This window comes from Pagrus pagrus (genome assembly GCF_965226575.1).
Source record: "Pagrus pagrus genome assembly, chromosome: 22".
In the NCBI taxonomy this organism is placed as follows: Eukaryota; Metazoa; Chordata; class Actinopteri; order Spariformes; family Sparidae; genus Pagrus; species Pagrus pagrus.
This window is the reverse complement of record NC_140204.1, coordinates 20188916-20210407: the sequence shown is the minus strand read 5'-3', so window position 1 is coordinate 20210407 and position 21492 is coordinate 20188916. Positions and strand designations below refer to the sequence as shown.

Sequence of the window (21492 nt, the reverse complement as noted above, 5' to 3'; positions counted from 1 at the left end):
GACATCAGAACAAACAGGGGATATAAAAAAAAAAACTGTAAAGCCACCATGAATTAATTATAATAGACTAACATTTATTTAAAGAGCAGGTCAGAACTTTAAGTTCTTTACAGGATGAATAAATATGCCATAAAACAAAAGAAAAAGCAGTAACAAGTGTCAACAGCCATGCTAGCAGCTCTGTGAAGCTCTTCTTAGGCACCACAGGGCTTTGATCTGAATGTTAACATCGGTGCACTAACATGCTCACAATAACAAAGCTAAAATTCTAGTGATTAGGAGGTTATGCTTTCAATGTTCACCATCTTAGTTTTTAGAATTATTCTGCCATTATAGAATATTTTCTTTTTTTCTGAGTTACATGAGATGACCCCTAACCCATGTAAAAAGAAAACAAATATTAAAAGAGCAGACATGTGACTTAAGTCATTAGGTGCAAGTCCCAAGTCAAGTGACTCCAAATCTCAAGTAATTTATTTTCTATCAAGTGAAGTTGTGAGTATTTACATGTATACATGTTCAACTAACTTGAAATTTGGAGGGATCTTTCCCTGTTGTTGGTTTCTGCATTTACTCCAGATGAGGGGGCAACTGCTTTGTCACTGTCAAATCCAAAGTAGCCACGTTCTCCATTACTTAAGAGTGAGGTAATCAAAAAAGGTTTTTAAAAAGGAGGATAATGAGTTGTTAAGCCATTCCAGAGCCTTAAAGATCCATACGGTTAAAGAGTTAAGCTCAGATACAGATTTGCTAGTTGCTAAGGTGATTTGTACACTATTCTCAGGGAACAAAGTTAAATTCAAATTAAAGCTAAAATGAATAAAAATGCTTTCCTTTAAGCTCTAAGAGACTGATTAAAATAATATCCAGTGCTGGATTAGGAGCTTCCACTGGGCACTGCTGTTGGGAAAAGCTGAAAGCAGTGACTTCAGCTTTAAAGAAGGGAGTAAACACAAAGGAGCAGTGGCTAATATCTACGTTTAGACTCAAAACATAGGGCATAGCAGGGAAGCTACTAAGGTGCAGATAAGAAGTCAAGAAATAAGGAGAGTAGGGAGAAGGAAAAGAGGTGAGAGGAGGAGAACATCTCTTGAGGAGCAGGTGACACAAAGGACAAATGACAGAAGATGATGGAGGAAGAGAGGAGGATAAGTGAGACGAGTGCTAATGGAAGACCATTCCTCCATCACCAGAGAATGGAGGTGATACATGGGTAAGACTGCACTCAGCACTGGGATGAGACTATAGCACTACACAGAGGGTGAGTCACCATTCGCATGTGTGTGTTCTCTCCACTGCTTTTCTTCTTCTCATCTGTCTGCATCTGCCTATCCTTCCTTCCTTCCCTCCCCTCTTTGACCGCACTGTGTAGAGGATAATCACCAGGCAGCAGGTTTGTTCATTATCACTGTAAGGCTGAGCTGAGTGGAGATGAACCTAAGATCTCTGAAGCCCTGGTAACAACAGAAATGCAGCACAGCTGTTTATTTACACATCCTTGCAAAATAGCAGTGCTACAAGCTTGGTGACGTGGTGACTATGTGCGATGCCAGTTTTTTAACGACTGTAAGCTAACCTCCAACAAGCACAGGCAGTCACAACAGCACTTTAGCTAGCTCGTTAATGGACAGTCAGTAAGCAATAATTTCCCAGTTTATATAAGGGATGTGGTGTTTGCACCATTGACTTCTGTTTCATGACTGTCTACAAGCCATGGCTCTTTGGTGGAAAACTTTATACTCCGCTGGAGGAGAGTTAAACAATTGGATGGTGCCACACAGCTGATTGGACACTCTACTTTTAGTTCCCTAAAAGCTCAGAATTCAAACACTACAATCACAATAGGCTCACTACTAGTGAGGTCACCACTTTGTAGGTTGATTATGGTCTATTACAACTTGGGTCTTAATTTTGTAGTTGTGGTAAAACTGTACTCAAACGTTGTAAAAGGTTGTAAACAGATCGCAGTTCAACTTGATTATCTAAACCACTCTGAACCAAATTACGTGTCCTATGAAGAACTGCTGGCAGACTACAGGCAGTTATGTGACTGGTTTAGGTATTTTGACCAGACAGAGACGCACCTGTTTGTTTAAAAACAACAATGGTGGCCCCCTCAAGAGGTTAGCATATCTGCTCTACTTTATTCAGTATTGAACAGCTTTGTGCTTTAATATACAGGCAACAAGCATGTACTGCTGCTTGGTTTACTAAAGACAGTGTGTACCCAAGGGAACAGCTGCAGGTCGATAAGTAAAGGTTAGCCAGAGCCTCGAACCCTGAGAATGGATTTATACCGCAGAGAGAAGGAGGTAGAGGAAGAGGAGAGTGAAGTAGATTGGTGGAGGAGGGAAGGGGCAATCTGGCATCTGTTCAGCAGCAATGCAGGTGCTACCAACACGGTGAAACACAGTAGAGGATGTGTGTGTATGGAAGGGATAGTGTGCGTGAATCTGATATGAGAACACGTGCGTTGCAAATAGCATGAAGAAAAAGTGAGTGTAAAGTACTACAAATATGTGAGGGGGAGAAACTATGTGAAAGGATTACCCAAGTCATGAAAACACTAACAATGGACTGTTCACTCCTCTTCCTCTCAATAACTAGTCCTACTGGTGAATCAGCACTTTGGCAGACAAAGACAGGAGCAGAGAGGGGAAACAGATTATACATCTTCACTTTACTGACACTGGCCTTCAACACCTGATGAAAGCTGATTGCAGGTTGTGCCACAGACATATTGTAGAAGCACTGACAGTACTTATTTTAAGAGGATTGTGTTTATATTGAACAGAAAGGTGCACCAGTAATTCTTTGTACCTGGCAATAGTGACCACATCCTTTCCATGTACCTGGGCCTGTCTGATAAGGCAGGATTGCTTACTGAGCTCACAGACTCTTGGAACAGCTCTTCTTACTTTGGGTTTGGTGTGGGGTTTTATTCATCTTTGTGAGAAAGGCCACTGGACTACAAATGTTCATACAGATCAGGAAGCTCTGTCAGCTCGAGTTTCTATAAACAAGCGTACAAGCGATCATTTAACAAAACTCAATGTACCTCTGTGACAGACCTCCTGGCTCCTTATTGTTTCAAGTTGCTGAATGAATAGCTATCTGGCAACACAATCCAGAAACTCCAAATGAAAAAAAAGTTCCCAGGTGGAATTTTACTCTTTCTGTGGCATGGGGTAGTAGCTTTTAGCTGCTGGAATAGAAACCGTATCCCATGATAACCCGCTGCCAGGGTAACCTGCTTTGTCACAAGCGTTCCTGGTAGTGGTGTAAAAGCTCTCTGGCTGCATTGAATGGCATGTCGGCTGCTAATGGTCTTTATGGTTCAAATCTATAGGCGCACAAGGAAGCAGCACTCTGGAATTGTTTTCTTGTACTGACTTTAAACGTCACTGTCGATAGCATCATACCATGTGGCTGTACAAAGTCTGAAACATTTATACTAAAGTACTTTGTGGGTAAATGAATGTGAGGATAACACAACAGGGTGCAAGTTGCAAAGTGGGCTTGAAGGACACCACTGTTACAAAATGTTGCTCCTGTGTTGCTATGGATTGATACCTATGCATCACATCCTCAGGATGACACTACTAGCTTTGTCAATAACGGAAGCTGTGAGATGAAAGGCCACAGCAGGGTGCTTTGCCTTGTTTCACTGCATGCCAAACTCACTGCTTTTAACCAGAAACCCCCTGAGGTAGCCCCAAACCATTTTCCAAAGTCCATAAAGCACAGAGCAATGTGTGAATGAATGAGAGAGCCTCTGTGTGGTCAGCAGGTAGGTGTGTTTGTTTGTTTGGCATCTACTGCAGGATAGGAAACACTGATGTTACTCAAATTCCATCAATTCAATTGTTGTCGTTTTGTTTTTTTTAACAGATAAGTGCATAAATTAATCTCCTCCTCAAAATCTTGATCTTGGCAAGAAATGCAAATGGAACATTTTCTGCAATTTCACAATAAAGGCATTTAACTTAACTTTTAAACACAGCCGTTTGCAAGATGCATGGCGTTGAGGTCAAGTATCCATTAGTGGCTATGTAAAGTTAATAACTGTAATATGAAAATGGTGGGGTAAACATATTGCCTGACCGTACTACCAGGCTACAGAGCAGCTTATTCCCTCTGATAGTGAATGATGACCAGAAATGTCACCATGTTTCTGTCAAGTCCGTGTGTAGGTGCTGTGACTGTACTTAAGTCTCATTTCTGTCAGTATTTTGATTCTGCTCATATAACACAAACATCATGAACTGAAAGAAAGCATTTTGTTTCTGGATACCAACAACCTAGTAGCTCGTGGTGGTGCAAAGTTTAATTTGGGAACAATTAACAACCAAAAAGTAAATTTCTCACATTAACACATCCTTTGAGAAATAACCCCATTATCAACCTCATCCATTAATGAAGGCTGTGAAAATGCTTCAGGAAGACTTTTATCATATCTGGTTATTCGTAGTAACCATTTAAGATCTGATGCAAAATTGTTGAAGTAATTAAATTAATTTCAGACTATTTGTAGTATTTTTGGCCAGCAGCAGCAAAAACATCGACAGCTCAGTTACAGTTTCCACAGAGGAGCCGATAGTGAGGCTGTAATGATCTGGCAGCTTTGTTGAGACAAAACGGAGAAATCTACATTATCAAGACAAACAGATGGAACTACGAGCACTGGCAACAAACCCTCTGATATATTCTGGCAACATCTATGCATGTTTAATTGGAAAAGTAGAAATAAACAGCCTCCCACCAATTCAATCTGTCCAATGTGCCCTGTGTCTCTTTGACTGCATCAGTGATCACAGCAGGAGGAAATCCCTTGACACGTTTCAAAACGTCAAAATGGAAGAGACGGCAATGCCACGCTCTTCACGTGCTTTTGTTGTACGATATAGGTCGAGTTACATGCAATTAAGGGTGGTCGTCAGTCTGTCAACACAAGCAGGAAACCAATCGTTTTCATCTTTCAAGAGACATCCTGACTACCATCATCCTGTTTCAGAGCTGTGACAAGCTGAAAAAGGCTATCATGTGAAACCCTAGCCATCCTCTTCCTCTGCTCCTCTCTTTCACGCTCTGACTGTCAATGCCCTCTGATTCTGCTAGACAAGGAGAGAGACAGTGGGTCACCAAGCTCACCCACTTGTCCTCACACTGTAAATGCTCACTCACCATGAACGCTGCAGTTCCTTAAAGACAGCCAGTCCTCTGGTGGGGGTTTGTTTCCAAAACCCTAGCCTAGCGTCATTGCTGCTCCCGAGGGCTCACTCCTGGCAACAAGGGACGCAGGAGCGAGGAGACAAGGACGAGGTGAAAAAGGAGGGCAGAGGGACAGTCAAGCTGCCGACGGAGGGACACACCCCGCATTGGAAACGATGCAGCAGCAGCATGATACCCCTTTATCCACCCCCCACCCCCACCACTCTCTCTCTTTGAGCAGTGACGCTACACAATGAGCGGCTCTGCATCAGATCTACTGCTGCGTGTGTGTCAGCAAATCAGCACCGCCGTGTGTTGTTAGTCACCATCACTGCACTGAAAGGATCTCTGCGCTCTGCTCTGTCCTGGCAGCCGTTCTAATCAACCCCAGAGTAATGGATCAGGTTTCAGCTACTCAGCCTCTTGCTCTCTTAATCCAGTCGGGGCTCAACAAGCAGCTGTAGCTTAAGGGCCGATACAAGTGACACATGGCTTCCCTTGTTCCCTGCTCTCTCACTATACATTGGTGCAATTGTTATCTGACAACAAAGACCTGTAGGAAAGAAGCAAACAATACAAGTTCTTGAGCCAACACTTCACATGTTTTTAACATTAGTAAATACTATTAATTAAAATGGATGTATACTCTAATAATAATAATAATAATAATAATAATAATAATAATAACAATAATAATAATAATAATAACAATAGTGCACAGACTAGAGTTATTTTAAAGTTCTTCTTCAAATAAGGCAGCAGTTGCAAGCGTTTCTTTAATTTAATTTAATGTAACATTAACAGACAAGCTAACAAACAAACACTGCAGCATTGTGAATAACAAAACAAGGGGATGCACTAACAGGCATGCATGCTTTCAAATTCATTCATTAATGCGGTTAACTTTTAATACAAAAAGGCTGCAGGTCATTTATCTTAATTTCCCAATATATGCATTACACTCTGTATTGGCTTTCCTCATTTATTTAAGTCTAGAAGGGCTTCTGTTTCATATTGTATTTCAGCAGACACCAGTGAATGGTTTGGCAAACAGTATGCTGAATCAAAAGACTGAAAATAGTGCCCCATTTTCTAATAATTAAATCAAGAATCGGTTTGGATCGAAAATCAATTCTGAATCTAAATTGGACATCCAAGAATCCGTATGGGATCAAATCAATCGAATCGTGAGACTGTCAAAGATTCACACCCCTATAGTAAAGTAAATGCTTTCAGGGTTTGCTGCTGATATGGCACTAAAGGCCCAGCTTTATGAGGGGGAGACAAGAATGTTGGGCAGGGTTACCAACAGTAAGAACAATGATATTCAGACTTTTATTCTACATTTACACGTTGTTCCGATTCCATTGATCACTGATCATTATCATCATCTAGAATTTTTGTTGACTTTTAGTGTCCCATGATGGTCTAAATGCTGCAGAAGCATCAAATCAAACTGTATGAATAAAACACTTTATGGCACTAAACTGCACAAATCAGTAGCCATCAAAAGCTTCAGCCCAATATATGCATTACACTCTGTATTGGCTTCCCTCATTTATTTAAGTCTAGAAGGGCTTTAAATGACTTAACATTAAAATTAAAACTCCTGCCGGGAATCCTGTCTGATTTTAATTCAGCCTCGCTCATACATCCCAGTAACTCAGACATGTCTTGGCTGCCACACAATGTGATTTAGAAGCTCAGTGTGTTACAGAACAATTATTTTCTTCAGCAGGCAGCAATTCACTGTGACCAGACACTGTACTGGGGCCTCCAGATATAATGGAGCACCAAGTCCCCAGAGGCACAGCAACTCAAAGTGGTGTCAATTTGGATTTAAAACTAAATTCATTGTGTTGCTCTCAAAGAGGAAAAGCTGCAGGTGGAAATGGCACACAGTGCGTCTCATAGCAGCTGAACAATAACCTAGGCAAATTAAGTTTTCCACTCACACAAGCACACACACAAACAGGCTTTACTGACCCCGCCTTTGAACAGCAGCATCAGTGGCAAGACAAAAGCTTGAAAGCCTAGCCTTGTTAACTGATTCCTGGAGGCCAATATAAGGTTACAACCACAGATGAGATGGACTTAAGATATTTAGCACATGCGTGGGTGTGTACATGTGTGTGCATCCACACACTGCATGTGAAACCAAGAGGTTTATTTCTAACCAACAAAACAAGATAGTCAACATAACAAGCTATTTAAAGCCAGTGCGTGGCAAGGCTGACATGTAAATTGTGCTATCTGCACATTACCTAGCTTCGACAGCACAAAGAGCACAGAGAGGAACACATCACTGGTGTCAGGCACAGGGTAAACAGTTGCACAATAACAGGTTTCTATAGGCTCTAATTACAAGCTGCCACCATGCTCTTTGGTTTATTTTACCAGTAGAGAGCTGTCTTGCCCCTTAATTGGGCCTCAGACATTTTCCTGTCTGCCCACTGACTGGCAGCGTGAAATTATAAGAGTGTTCAGTGGCCACCTGTCTATCTGACAAAGGCCTCTCAAAGACCTTGACATTTTGAATTTCAGATTGCTGAGCAACACAAACACTGAATCACATGCTTGTGGCATGTAACTGCCACACTACACTTATAGTCTGACACAGAAAAATAGAAATTGCATGTTAAATAGTTATCTTGTTTTCGACATAGGGCGTCAATACAAGTGTGAAATACCATTTTTGTGCTACCGCTGTTCATTTTAATTTCTAAATTACATTTTTCTGGTGCTTATGAAGCTCACTTAAAAACAGTTATTTGGGAAACTACATGCCATCCTTTATTGAAAGTAGTCAAGCAATCACATTTGAAAATAGGGAGCTAACCAGTTGGCTACAAGCTACTCAGAAAAAAGCAAACTACGTGGAAGCTATTTCACAACAAGAAATGTCTCTTGTAAAGTAATATAAGCAAATGCATTCATGTCTTTGTGGTGTAATTTATATGTAATTATTTGTTTCTTCAACAGAAATAGCATGTAGGAATATTGCATTTGGTAGCTCTACACTGCCTCTTAATGGACAAAATAGCGAGCCCTTGGAAAGGTAGCTCGAAGAGGTAGCTACAAAGTTTTAAAATTTTCTACATGAAAATAACTCCATGACTTTGAATATAGCTACAAGAAAATAGCTACATTATTGTATAAAAAATAGTAGCCATGTCTAGTAGCCCATTGTCTGCCGAACGCTATTGTGAAATGTAGTGTACCATCATACCTCCATGTACACAATCTGTACACAATTATCTTAAAATAATTCTTTCAACGATGTTATCATGATATCTATAGAAAATTTACAAAATCAAAAACACTCCTGCACTGGCAAGCTAATTTTCCCTGGTGCAGGTGGAGTGTCTGGCTCTCGTCTGTCATCTTCTCCAATATGATTTTGGCCTGCGATTGTTGTGGCAGAGTTCTAGTAGCCAACTAGCAAGTTACTAGTCACTGATATAAACATTTTTTTTGCAGTGATCCATCAAATGTGGTTTTTTAAACACCCGTGACAAAAATATGCGATGGAGGTAGGATATTTTACAGTTTAATAAATGTTATTGAAATGACATCAGTGAAATGAAACAGCAAACTTCACTCGAAATTGAATTATAAATTACCCCAAGCATCAATGTCTGCACTGTTCTTTAGGCCAATATCAGCCAACAATATCAGCCAATCAATATATCGGTTGGGCTTTAGCTCCAGCATTATAAATCATTTGATGTGTACATATTCTCCCACATGCTACCAAAACCATGACTGAATTTCAAACACTGATTGGGTCAACACTCAGCCCTGTCCTTTCTATTATCTATTCTCCATCTATTCTCAGAACTACTGGTATAACCAGTGAGTGGTTGTTTGCTTTTTAGTGACTGGAATTCTAAAGAAAGCAAATGGACCTAAATGTCAGTGATGGGGAGTGCTGGCGCTCAGGGCATTGTACTCCACAACTGAGATTGCACAGTCTGTTCTCAGCCATCATTTCTTAGGTTATCTGTTCTGAGCAGGAGTCATAATGTTGCTGTACTTACTGGTCTTTACTTTCCCATGATACAGTGATAAGCTCTGCTAAAAGGCATTATTGTATCAAAGCTGACTGCTCATCCATTTGACCTTAAACAACAGCTGTTCAACAGCACAAGTTGCTGCAGCTTTTCAACAGATCCAAAACCAATGTTCAAATCAACTACACTTGAAATTAATACAACACAAATAATATTAATCTAAAATATTCACTACCTGGGGTATATCTGCGGCATCAGTTGCTCAACAGTGGAGGTGTTGTTTAAAGGGTAGCTGGCCTACAGTGTGGGAGAAGTAAATGTGAATTAAAAAAAACTGACTTTATTGAATTGTAATTAAGTAGAATTTTACAGTGCTTTTTATACATGAAGAAGCTAATGAAACTGAAAAACAGCCAACTTTGGATTCTCTTCAAATATCCAGATATACTTACAGTATTATGTTGCACCATTTACCATGATTAACTTAGAGTCCAAAAATAGTCATTAAACACATTTAATTACTAATGTTTTCAAGTCTTCATACACAGTCAGATGAGATCAGCTGCTTAGACCAGACTAAAACAAACAAACCTATTGTTGGTTCATGTGCAACATCTAATAGGTTGGTCAAACCAGCCTTCATGTTGGTTTCTAAGGCTAGGTGAGCCCAGGTGGGCTGCCTGGGGAGGGAACTCAGTACTGCATTGTAGGAGGGTGATAAGTTATGTCTTAGGTCCCCTCCTCTGTTAAGAGTTAACCCAACCCGCCTTCACGTGGGTTGGGTCAACGACCCACAAGTGGCCCCAACATCTCTGAAACTCAGAGAACACACCCACACAGGGTTTAAAGTCTGCAAATCCCGTACAATTAGTTAGAACTGAAGAAGCCTCTTGGATGAGAGGTGAAACGTCTTCAAGAAACTGAAATAAGTGCAGTTGCCTACAGCACCTAGATTTACCATGACCTGGAGGACGGAGACCCTTCATCAACATAAATGAACAATAGCAAACATACCTCCATTTTGCTGTTGTATGGAAGAGCCGCCCCCCTCACTCTCTCTTGGATCGTGTGAGGGGCATCTCGCCAACAGATCAAACTATAAACCAAGCAGTGCTGATAAACTATTAACCAAGTTTCTGTTACTACACTGCCTCTTTCTTGCCTAAAATGTTTTCAGAGTCATACTGAATACCTGAAAACAAATTGAAAATAACGTTCGAATGAATACGACTGTATGAATCAAGTGAAAGGAAAAAGTTTTGAGCTGATCATTTCCCTGATACAGAAACAGTATCCCGGTGTCCTGTGTGTAAGTAAATGTAGTCAATAAGGTGGGGGGGTCTTCATTTATCATGAGATAATACTGTGATCTCAAAAGTTAAGATTCTACCTTTTGTATTCTCTTAGGGTCCTTAGCTGGGCCTTCCCGAGGCGGGACTTTCCCAAACAGCTTCCACCCTGGATCCCTCTGCTCCACTGGTCGGCTGTCCTTCACCCTCCGGGCAAACAGGCTCCTGTGAGATGAAGAGATGGATCGGGGGTAAGATTGGGGAACATACCATCAGGCCATCATACCTCAGAGCAACAAGTGGAATACAAGCTATGACTGCAATCTTCAGTGGGTCACCGTTGGGGCACCATGAGCTGCGTTAAGTATGTGTATCAGAGTTCAACACTGAGATAAGATCACAAAGGGAATCTGTGCATTGAAGAACAAATGTGTACAGGCGACCCACAGCATTTTAACAACCTATGTGACGTCATGTGAGCTGGTTACTAGTCACAGGTCTAATACTGCGAGACATGTAACCCATTGAACACCAGCTTTAAGAGACACCAGCCTGCTGCATGCAGCAATAATCAACCATAATGACTGCTAAAAAGGTGAGAAAAGGGCTGTCTTCACTGTTTATATTGAAGAATATGATCTTTCCACTTCAACTCACCACTCAATTGTCTGCTCTGGACTCTAAAGATCAAAAATTCACCTGAATGCAAAAAATCACCTGGTGTTTGAAACCACATGCAAAGCTGCTGAAAAGAGCTCCCCTTAACATGTATCATTCAGCCAGCCATTCCTTTCATTCGTCCGACACTGTGGTGCTGTCGGAGAGCTGTTAGCCAGGGCTTTCATTGAGAGCATGAATAGAGCCTAGCTGTGAAAAGACATGAATAAACTAGTCCAATAAAAAGACTCTTCTGACCAGGCCATGTGACATAACAGGCATAATAAAGGGCTTAAACCAATGAGCCCATATGCTGCCAGCTAAATCTCATCAAGGCAACTGAACTTGGCAACTGCCTTATTGATTTTGACTTACTCAAATATTTTGATTTTGACAAATATTTGCTTTATTTAACGCTCGACAGGCTGCGTTGACCCCACTTGGCTGCAGCGGGCCCTGGAGAGGTGGAAAGGAGGTCTGACTACACAAGTTGGATCAATCTGACCTTTTTACCCGCTGACTGCTACACAGCCTGTCCTGACCTCTCTCTGTAGCCCCCAGGGTAGTATTGACAGGAAACGTGCTGCAAAACACTGAGCAGACACAGCTACAGGCTGGAGGCTTCGTTCACTGGTAGTTGAGTGCATCTGCTGCAGGCTCCTGTGTTTGTTTTGGAGACGGCTGTTTCCATTAAGGCATGTGGCCTTCTGTTGTGCTCACTAATAACTTGTCCTAGCTAATTTCCTATCATCCATCCATCCAGAAGTACACACAGGATACATTTTGCTTCTTGCTATGAGTTTGGAGTCGAGACTAAAGTGACCAGATTTTGACAATATGTGGGAAAAGAACAACCTCACTGGTAAGCTTTGAATTGCATATTAAGGAAGTTGCCATACCTACTATGGCATTTTAACTACGGATTGATTTACAATTCTGTAAATAATGAAACACATTTTTATTTTCGCTATTGATGTTGCACCAAATAACACATATAGCAGTTGTGCTTCCCTGCCAATGATTGGTGTTTTCTGGTCAGAGCTCCACATTGCAGCTACCGATCAAACCATCCTGCTCAACAGAACGGAACTATCCGCCCCAATCCCAACAGCACCAGGCTGTGGATTCATTTTGTCAAATGGATCACAGTGAAAATACAGGCCACCTGATGCGTTTGGGCCCAGAAAGATTTCAGCCATTTGCAATCACAACAGAAAAAATGGCTATAAAGCTATGAAGAAAACAACTGCAACAAAGATCTCCAGCTGAAGTCAAACCAGGGTTACCTTGCGAGGCAGCTTTAAACACAAGATCAGGTGATTACGTAAATCCACTTGCCAGGCTCCAAGCTATGTGCTTGTGGCCAAACCACAGTAAAACGAAACAATCAACCATATGGTGCCCAGCAAATCATTGTTGTAAAAAGAATGAAACACAATGGAAAGATTCCACTGGAATATTCTAAAAGTGTATATCTTGTTAAGAGAAATGTGCTGAATGTTGTAAACATCAGGTTTTCAGCAATAGAAAACCGAAGAAACAAACAACTTATACAGCTAACTTGCTAGCATGATTAAGACACTACTCGCATTAATAGCCAACCAAATGCGTTACAGCCATAAAGCCATCAATAAAAGATGGTTTTGACAGAAATCATTATCAAGAGTATAAAATAATCAAGCTGTATGTATGCAAGTTATTGACCAATCAAGGTGATTATGTAATAGCTGACATAAGACAAACACAGTCCATAACAGCGCAACTGGTCAAAGTCAAACATTCTGAGCAGCTGTTCACAGCCTGCAGCGATAAATTATGAAACACACTACAGATAAACATTAACCACAACTCACTACCGTATGTGTATCAGTTGATCTGTACAGTTCTTGCCTCATTATGTGTCAGTTTCCCATGGCAACATAAAACAAAATGACAACAACCTGGTCCTTTGTGTCCCCTAACTCTTTCATAAAAGGCTAATTACAAGTCACACTTAGTCCAGACCAAATCTGCATTTGGCTTTCTTGAAAGGTATACATGTTTAGAGCTGATGAACATAGGGCTGCATGAGGCACCTTTGGCATCATTTTTCTTTCCAGTCTGCCTGTCTCATAGTGGCACGTTTCACTTCAGTCCTGCATATTTTCCACTCAGCTAACTGATACTGCAGAACACACAATACAAACAGAGAAGGGCATTTCCTCATTCTGTGGCTCAAGGGTTTATTGAAAAAGTTCAGTGACAACACACATTTAAGTTATGTTCTGAAGGATTGTCACCACAGTGCAACAGCAGTGACACTGTTCTACCAGTCACATTGAGGCTTATCTTATTCAGCTATTTTCAGAACTGCACAGGGTAAACACTGAGCAGAAAACAAGCAACAGGCACTTTTGTAATAACTTTTTTTTTGAAAGATAGATAAGGCATCCGAACTTTTTAAAGCAACATTTACAGTCTCGTGTAGAGCTGCGGGAATAGCTACTGTGATAAAAACAACCCAATTCCACCCCAAGGACGTATGAAAGGAAACATCAGATTTGATTTCACAAAGAAGCAATTGAACAGTGAAAAAAATGAAATCTTATCTAGAGAGGATAATAGAAAGAAGAATTTGACCAATAACAACCTATGCACAAAACTAAACACTTATCACGATCTTCTTCAGCATTTAGACACGTTTATGACCCATGCTCTTGTTATCATACGTTTTAACATGACTGACGCTTGTTACTAATACACGTGATGATGACTGGGCAAACTCCATCTGCTGAAGAAGAGCATAACAGGCAGGTAAAAGTAGGGTTGAGTACCACTCGCATCTGAACCGATACCAGTACCATACCTGGAATTTGGTACTGGCACCCAACAGTGTCTTTATTCAGTACCTTACGCTCTCTGTAATAAAAGATGTCATTTCAGTTATATAAACCAAAATCACAAAATACAACAAGCATTGCTTCAGAACAGAAAGTCATTCAAAAACGTGGAAACCATCGGAGAAACTGTTTTTACTCAACCTGGATACTTGGACTAAAATGTAGAAACTGATGGTATATTAGAAGTCTTCGACTACATAACAAATATAAATGACTGTCAAAAGAAGCGATAATCACAAACAGCAGAAGACATCACTGTTGCACCATCTATTCTGCCTGATCCAAAGACGAAGAAGAAAGACCAGCATTTTTGTTTTAAATGTAACCTAGTTGAAAGCTCTGGAAAAAGTTGGAACTTTGTGTGAAGACTTTTTTTATGTAAAACTACTATTTCCAAGGTCAATGGCAAACTTTCAAACTCAACCAGTGAACATCTAACATAAACTGATTCATTTTTAACTCATCTGGTAAAAACTAATTCCAAAAACATAAGCTAGGAAGAGCTAAGCTGAGGTGGAAAAAATAACTGTAACCAGGCTTTGAACTTGAGTAACCTTGTGAACCACCATAAAACAATGCTCCATAGATCGAGGTGCAGAGGCCAACTGGTGCAATCTTTACAGAGCAAAGCCAGAATTATCTCTGAAGTCTGCACCCTCAACACTTTACAGATCAGACTTTTCTGTACAGTTCATCAGAACATCATGTTTTCATGTGTACCTTTCGTGTCACCAAACAAATGTCCACAAAGAGGGAAGATGATTTGCCCTCAGTCCCGGCTAAATGTGCCTCAACGTGACAGCTGAATGGCTGCAGCTATGGTCGAGTGATCAAGTGGAACAGCTAGAAAATCCAAGAGGGGTGCTTGTTTGTATGTTGAATTCAAGCTGAGGTTTTGCACTGCACTGGTTTGTGGTCAAGCCTCCAAAGCATATTAGGATTTCACACCACTTGTGTTCAGTCTTGTGTGTGAAAATAAGGTTATAAGGTGTCCTGGTAGTTTGTATGCTTCAACTAACAATGAAGGCACCTGTCATGGAAATACCAAACAAGCTGGTACAGTACAAGAAGAGGGAGAGCAAAGTACTGAGTTTTCTTTTTTCCCATGACATAAGCAGCAGTTAGCACGACGTAGAAATGCTGCAAGCTTTGTTTTTTAACTGTCAAACAGAACAAACTAAATCCAGAGACCAGTGTGCATTAAGTTCAACAAACTGCCTAGCACAAAAGACAAGCTATTCAACTTCTGATCAAATCTGTTGCTCACTTACAGACAAAACAGAGGATATACATGTCAACCATAAATCTTCTTCAGCTGTTTTGTGTTATCCTACCTGTCAATGTACAGAAGTGATGGGGCTGCCATCCTGCTCTGCCACCACAAAATCTTCCTCCCCAAAAAACACAGTAACAGGCACCTAGATGTTGTGCTTTCAAAGCAGTAAAGAGTAAATAAAGGAGAGCCTAAAGAATCCAAGGCTCGCCTTCAGTCAAGGTTCAATCCAATAACTTCCATAGCTGTAGTTACAGAGAGTAATCAGTCTCCAACACAGGCGCCACGTTCAGGCAGACTGAGATTGTGGAGGGAGAGGCAATGAGAGGCCTGACTTAACAAATGGGAGGGGAGGAATGGGAGGAATGGGTGTAAGGAGAAGGAGTTTAAAAGGCACTGAGGGAATGAGTAACTTCTCCATGTGAAGGAGGAGGGATAACAGAGTGGTAAAGGAAGGGGGGGGGGGGGGGGGGGGGATGCCCCTCATCCCAAGCTCCACACCCACATGACAAAGAAAACGAAGCAAGCAGGCAACCCTACAGTCTGGAGCTACTTAATACCCATCAACAACTAGCTTAGACTTGGTAACTGCACACAGCTCCCCAGAAGTCCATCAGCACGGGTCATACAACCTCCAAGTTCAAACAAAATCAGGTGTCTTCTGAATGTAGGCGCACCGCATCAAAACCAAAGTATTGGACAAAGTCGAACTTAAGTGCTGAAAAAGAAGTCAGTGTGTCAGTGTCTCTGGGCACCATGAATAAATCTGCCAAATCCCATGGAAATCCATCCCATAGTTCATTCAGTCTGGACCAAAGTGGTGAAACAACCAAATTACTGACAAACGCTGTCATCCAGAGAGCCAAAGCACTCATGTGGCCACCTACACCAGTTCATCTCTACTAGAAATGTAATTTAAGTGCATGTAATTTAATGTTACATGCGTATTTGTATATCATATTTATTTATGCAAATAATATGTCATTATCCTGCACTGTTTTTGGTTTTTTTTTTACAATATATTATGCTGTAATAATAGGGTTTAATTAAAACTTTTACAGCACTCTGTAGGTCTTACAACCTTGAAGAAAACCTTGAATCCTGCCCAATCACACACACTCCTATAATAGCCATCATAAATCAACACAGCACGTGTCAGGTTACAGCTGTGAAAAGAATTTTCTTCCAGCAGCCTAGCCACCAAAAAAAAAAAAGTTTGACTAGGTGCTGTAAAATCCCCTTCCCTGTTCATTCACAGAAAACTCTGTTCCTTGATTTTATTGTTTGAGTACTTGAAATGTGATCAAGGCCAACTAGTGTGAAACTAATTTCAGAACTACTTCAACCTAACTTCACTGACTTTTCAATACAATTTTAATGTACTCATAGTAAACTCATCGTTGGTCATTACCATTCATCATCAACACAGCCAGGGGTTAAGGACATAACTACTGAATGTAAATGAATACTATAAGAGGAGTCTTTCTGGGTAATTAGAAACTGCTAATGAACTGGCAACTCATTCGTCAGTTTGGCTTTGTTTGATCACCAGTACGTGGACTTGTGACCTAGTACCTTGCTGCTCTGCTCTTATGCTTTGTTGGGCTTAATGTTTCCTTTGAATGTCTCAAGGTATTCAATTTTATTTCTCACTTCCCCCTCCTCCAATCTACAAGAACCTGTTTAAGAGGAGGAAACACCACACCCCAGTCACAGACAAAAATACAGATTTGGGAAGTAACACTTTACTTGCAACAGTTTCACAGTATCCTCTTTACAAACAACACCAAGTGCGGGCCCCTAGAATGGGCCAATCAGTAACTTCTAGGGTATCTGTGTGGTTTTCTTGACAGAAATGTATCAGCTAAGATTGTGATGCTATGCTCTGGAATACTGGGACATAAATGGTGAGCCCTGAAGTCAAAGAGACCCAGTATCACCAAACTGACATCAAAGAACTAGCAGTGACAAAGGTCAACTGTTGCCTCATCTCAGCCAAAAACTGCTCTTGTACAGACCAAAGACTACAGCTAACTAGCTCATGTGTCCTGCACATGAGAGAAAATAACTCTCCATACCACAAGGCGGCAGTAGTCTGTATTGGTCATTGAAAAGTGAAACCGGAAACTCAGGACTGTGGATATACAAACCGTTGTGATATTAAACAGCATTTGCCTACCATTTTCACCACTTTCACTAATCTGGCCACTTTTGCACTGAATGGCTTAGCTGAACAGGTAATCAGAGTGATTTCTCTCACCAACAGGCTCCACCACCATCATCTGTTCAGTTGGTGGAAAACTTGAACAGCAAGACACACTGTAAACACTAGGGCCACAGGAAACCATTGACGGCCTTGACATTTGCCCATCCCTGATCTGGTCTGTCAGGGTCCTAAAAGGACAAACTGCTTTTCTTACGTAAATCATCTTGGTTCTATCAGTCAGGTTTTACTGGTGTGCTACTGTGTTGTTCTGTTATTAATCGATTCGTTCTGTCCTTGCTTTGAGAAAAGTTTTTGTGAGAGCCAGCTCATTGAAGTAAAGCGGCCGCAAGAATAAGAATTTACTTAAATGAAACTGAATTACTAATGACGTGGCATGTTAAGCAGAAGCGAGGGTCACATTCAGGGTGAGCTGTAATACACAAGAGTGGTGGGAGGGGTGAGAGGGACATCTCGGCTAAGCAAGTTTGGAAAGCTACTTTGAGCAATGTCTACTTCTGTAAGACCTCCAACAAAGAGTCTGTGATGAGAGGAAGTACAGAATAGATGAATATTGCACTGATCTACAATGCTCCTTCTATCTTATTTTACACTCATAGCAACATAACATTTGAAACATAACATAAAAAGTGTAATATTTCTTGCTTTAAACTGTTTACTCATCTTGCTTGACAGTAAAGTTGAGACATTTGATGTTTACAGGGAGAAGAACAATCGCATTTCAACATTAGCGGTAACACTATGTGTTGAAATTTGAAATGTTGAACTTTAACGCCTCATTGAAAAGGACTACACAAACATTTAATAAATGGTTTATAACACACTGTGAGGTAGTTGTAAGCAGATACACGGACGTTTGCATGATTAGGAGTACAAGTTTTTTGACAAATACATTAATAAGTTGCATACAACTACATTTTAGTGTGTCATGGCACTTATCAAATGTTTATACACTAGTGGTGTAACAATACCAAAATCTCACAGTATGTTAACATCACGATAAATAGTCTACGTATATATGATATTTATCACAATATTATATTGTCCTTTTATAGTAAATCTGATATGTACAGCATGCATACATCTTTTATTTGTATACAATTTGTTTTTACTTTTCACTTGAGGTAGGCTTCCTCTGCTTTCCTTCTAGTAAAATAAAAATAGTAACATAAAACCATGTGCAAAAAGTAGCCATGAATTGTCTTTGGTAATAAATGATTGGACTATATACAGTTGCAAAAGAGCCAGTAGCAATACCATTTGTGTGTATGACTCAATGGAAAGGCCATATCTAAGATAACTTTTGGTTATAAAAAAAATAAATAAAATAAGATGGCTTCCCCTGCATTTCTAATTCAATTCAGGTCAAACCACCATCTAAATGCCTCTTCTAAATATCCTTTAAAAAGACTTACCATTACCACTAACCCATATTGTGAACCACATCTGAACTTACTTGTTGAATAAGCTTGCTAGAGGTCCCAGTTTCTTCTGCCTGCCATCCTCTTGATGTTGCGCGACTCCTGAACCCGGATGAAGTCTTACAGGACTCCATAAATCTCTGGGGTCTCCCGGTGTCGATGACAGCGTCACGTCTGAGAAGTGAGCATTGCCGCTGTCATCCGTCTCTAAAGTAACAATGGCACTGGAGTCTGAGGTGACAGTGAAATCCAAAATGTCTTCATTGGAGACCGACAGCTCGGTGCTCATGCTGGATACGCTGCACACAGAGATATCATCGCTGCGGTTCAAGGCTCCACCCCCGACGCTCATCCCCGTCGTGGCAGATAATCTGAGGGTGGGGCTGAAGAGGCGGTTGGAGTCATACCCGCTGCGGGGGAAAGTGGAGGATTTACGGATGGCGTTGCCATCAGAGGGATCATCATCTAAGGGTAAAGTTGCAGGAGAGTCGTGACTGGAGTCCAGGATGAGGCCTCCATTACCCGTGCCTTGGTGGTTGTGGAGGATGGGCTCTGGAGGGTTGATCTCCAGAGTTGGGATACCAGAGTCCTGGGAAGACAAGCTGTGGCAGTCCTGGTTCATGTCTGAGTAGCTTTTCTGAGGGCTGCTGTAGTAGATGGGAGTAGAGGAGCAGGATGGCTTGTAACTGGGCAGGACAAGCTCACTGTTCAGGGTCATGCTGTGTTGAAGGTGGTGGTGGTGGTGGTGGTGGTTGATATGATCTTGGAGGTCAGTAGCAGTCGGGTCTTTCACTGCACAGCCGTTCTCCACCATGGTTCCACCAGACACACCTTCAAAGGAATAGCAGATGAGATTAATATTGACCAGTATTTAATTAACCAAAAGAAGTAAAAGTACAACTTAAGACATTTACAAGTAAACAATTTCTGCTGGTGCTTATGTGTGACCTGAGCTCAAAGGGAGAGAAACATTTTCACCCCCCTTTTAGAAAAATAATTATTGATGGTAGCTTTTATTGATTTATAGCGTTCTGTCACCAGCTTTTTTTGACTTTTTGCTTGGTTTGTATTAAAAAAAAAAAAAAAGAGGTACCATGTGGAGTTTTTAAATACATCAGAGGCCTCAATTATGCATCCTGGTGAGAAATACTAAATGTTATAAAATTTTACAACTCAACAGGTCACTCCAATTCTCGATCTATCTAATGCATGTATTTTGTGGCATCTTATTGTGATTTTATGTCTCTGTATTTATCTTCCAGTACAAAAGTTATTTTATTTTAGCTTGTGTCATTGTTACTGAGAAGTGCATTGTATGCTATATACTGTACAATATAAATATACTAAAGTGTTGTCACAACATTGGAATTTCTAACTTTGATACAATACCTTAAAAAATATTAACATGAAGAAATGGAGCTAGTACTGGTGTACAGATGCTATAAAAAATTGTTTCAAATATTTAAAGAATCGAGGTGAATATCTTTGGGTTATGGACTGTGGGTGACTGTTGGGGAAAAGAAACATTAATACGAAGACATCACCTTGGACTCTGGGGAACTGTGATAAAGGCTAATTACCAACGAGGCAAAGTGGGACCAGAGGGGTTCACCATCTGGCAATTAGTTTGTGGTCGTTTGAGTAATTGCTGATTTGTTTGGTAATGCTGTGCACACCAAGGAATCACAATATAAGGTGCACCTGCATTATTGCGTAATATTAAGGGCTCCTCTGAGCTACATTTTAAATCACCTTGTGCACACATGGCACATATTCCTAAACAAAAGTGCTCAATCATGTCTCCACAAACACATTGCAATTACTGAGTAATACATACACAATGCAGAAAAAGGGGTCAAAAAGTGGACTGTAGTAGGAGCCCAGAGCTCATTTTTGCCCCAGGGCCACTTTAGCGCTTAGTTTTAGCCATGATTTTTCACAATTGTTCATTTTGCACAAAGTATGTGATCTTTCTTTATGAAAATGGCAGCTCTTCCTAATACAATATTACTGAAGGTGGCTTCTAATTAACCAGGGCATGAGATAAGATGGGTGTGGAAGCTTTGTGAAGTGAAAACTAATCCCACAGTAACCAGGCTGTAACTGGAGTCTGTACTGTAATGTGAACAGGGCCCCAGTAGGGCTACATCATGATTTAACACCAGCAGGGAAGCTAAGCTAAAGCAAGTGTGTCTGAGCTCTAAGGCTGCATTAATAGAGCTCATGACTCTCATGCACAGAGACATTCACACACTGGTTGTTACACAGTTTCATGAATCTTTGCTGCTTCAGATACATTTAGCAACTCACAATGCACCACAATGTTCTATGTGGAGGTGTTTTGTTTTTCTTTGTTTGCTGACAGTAAGGGCTTTGAACACACACACATTTGTATTTTTATAAAAGACATGTCAAATAAGGTCAAATAAATAAGCAGTTAAAATAAGAAGGCAAAATCAATACACTTTTGAGGTGAACTCTGAACACAGAGCCTAATGCCCACAAAGCCAGATTCTTAGCCAAGC

The 21492-nt window shown here is 40.7% G+C and overlaps 1 protein-coding gene across 4 annotated transcripts in view; it reads right to left on the bottom strand.

Moving 5' to 3' along the window:
- The window catches only part of tbc1d14 (TBC1 domain family, member 14), a 40901-nt gene that overhangs the window by 17661 nt on the left and 1748 nt on the right, over nt 1-21492 (bottom strand). The window contains exons 3-4 of one of the 4 annotated variants that reach the window (XM_084344722.1): nt 19003-19798; nt 10615-10738 (exon numbers count right to left, since the gene is read on the bottom strand). In XM_084344722.1, coding sequence (XP_084200848.1) covers nt 10615-10738; nt 19003-19798 — 920 coding nt within the window. Of the gene's footprint in view, nt 1-1270; nt 1414-5184; nt 5545-10614; nt 10739-15383; nt 15620-19002; nt 19799-21492 lie in introns of those variants that run through there. The other 3 variants (XM_084344723.1, XM_084344725.1, XM_084344724.1) reach the window with 3 other exon arrangements.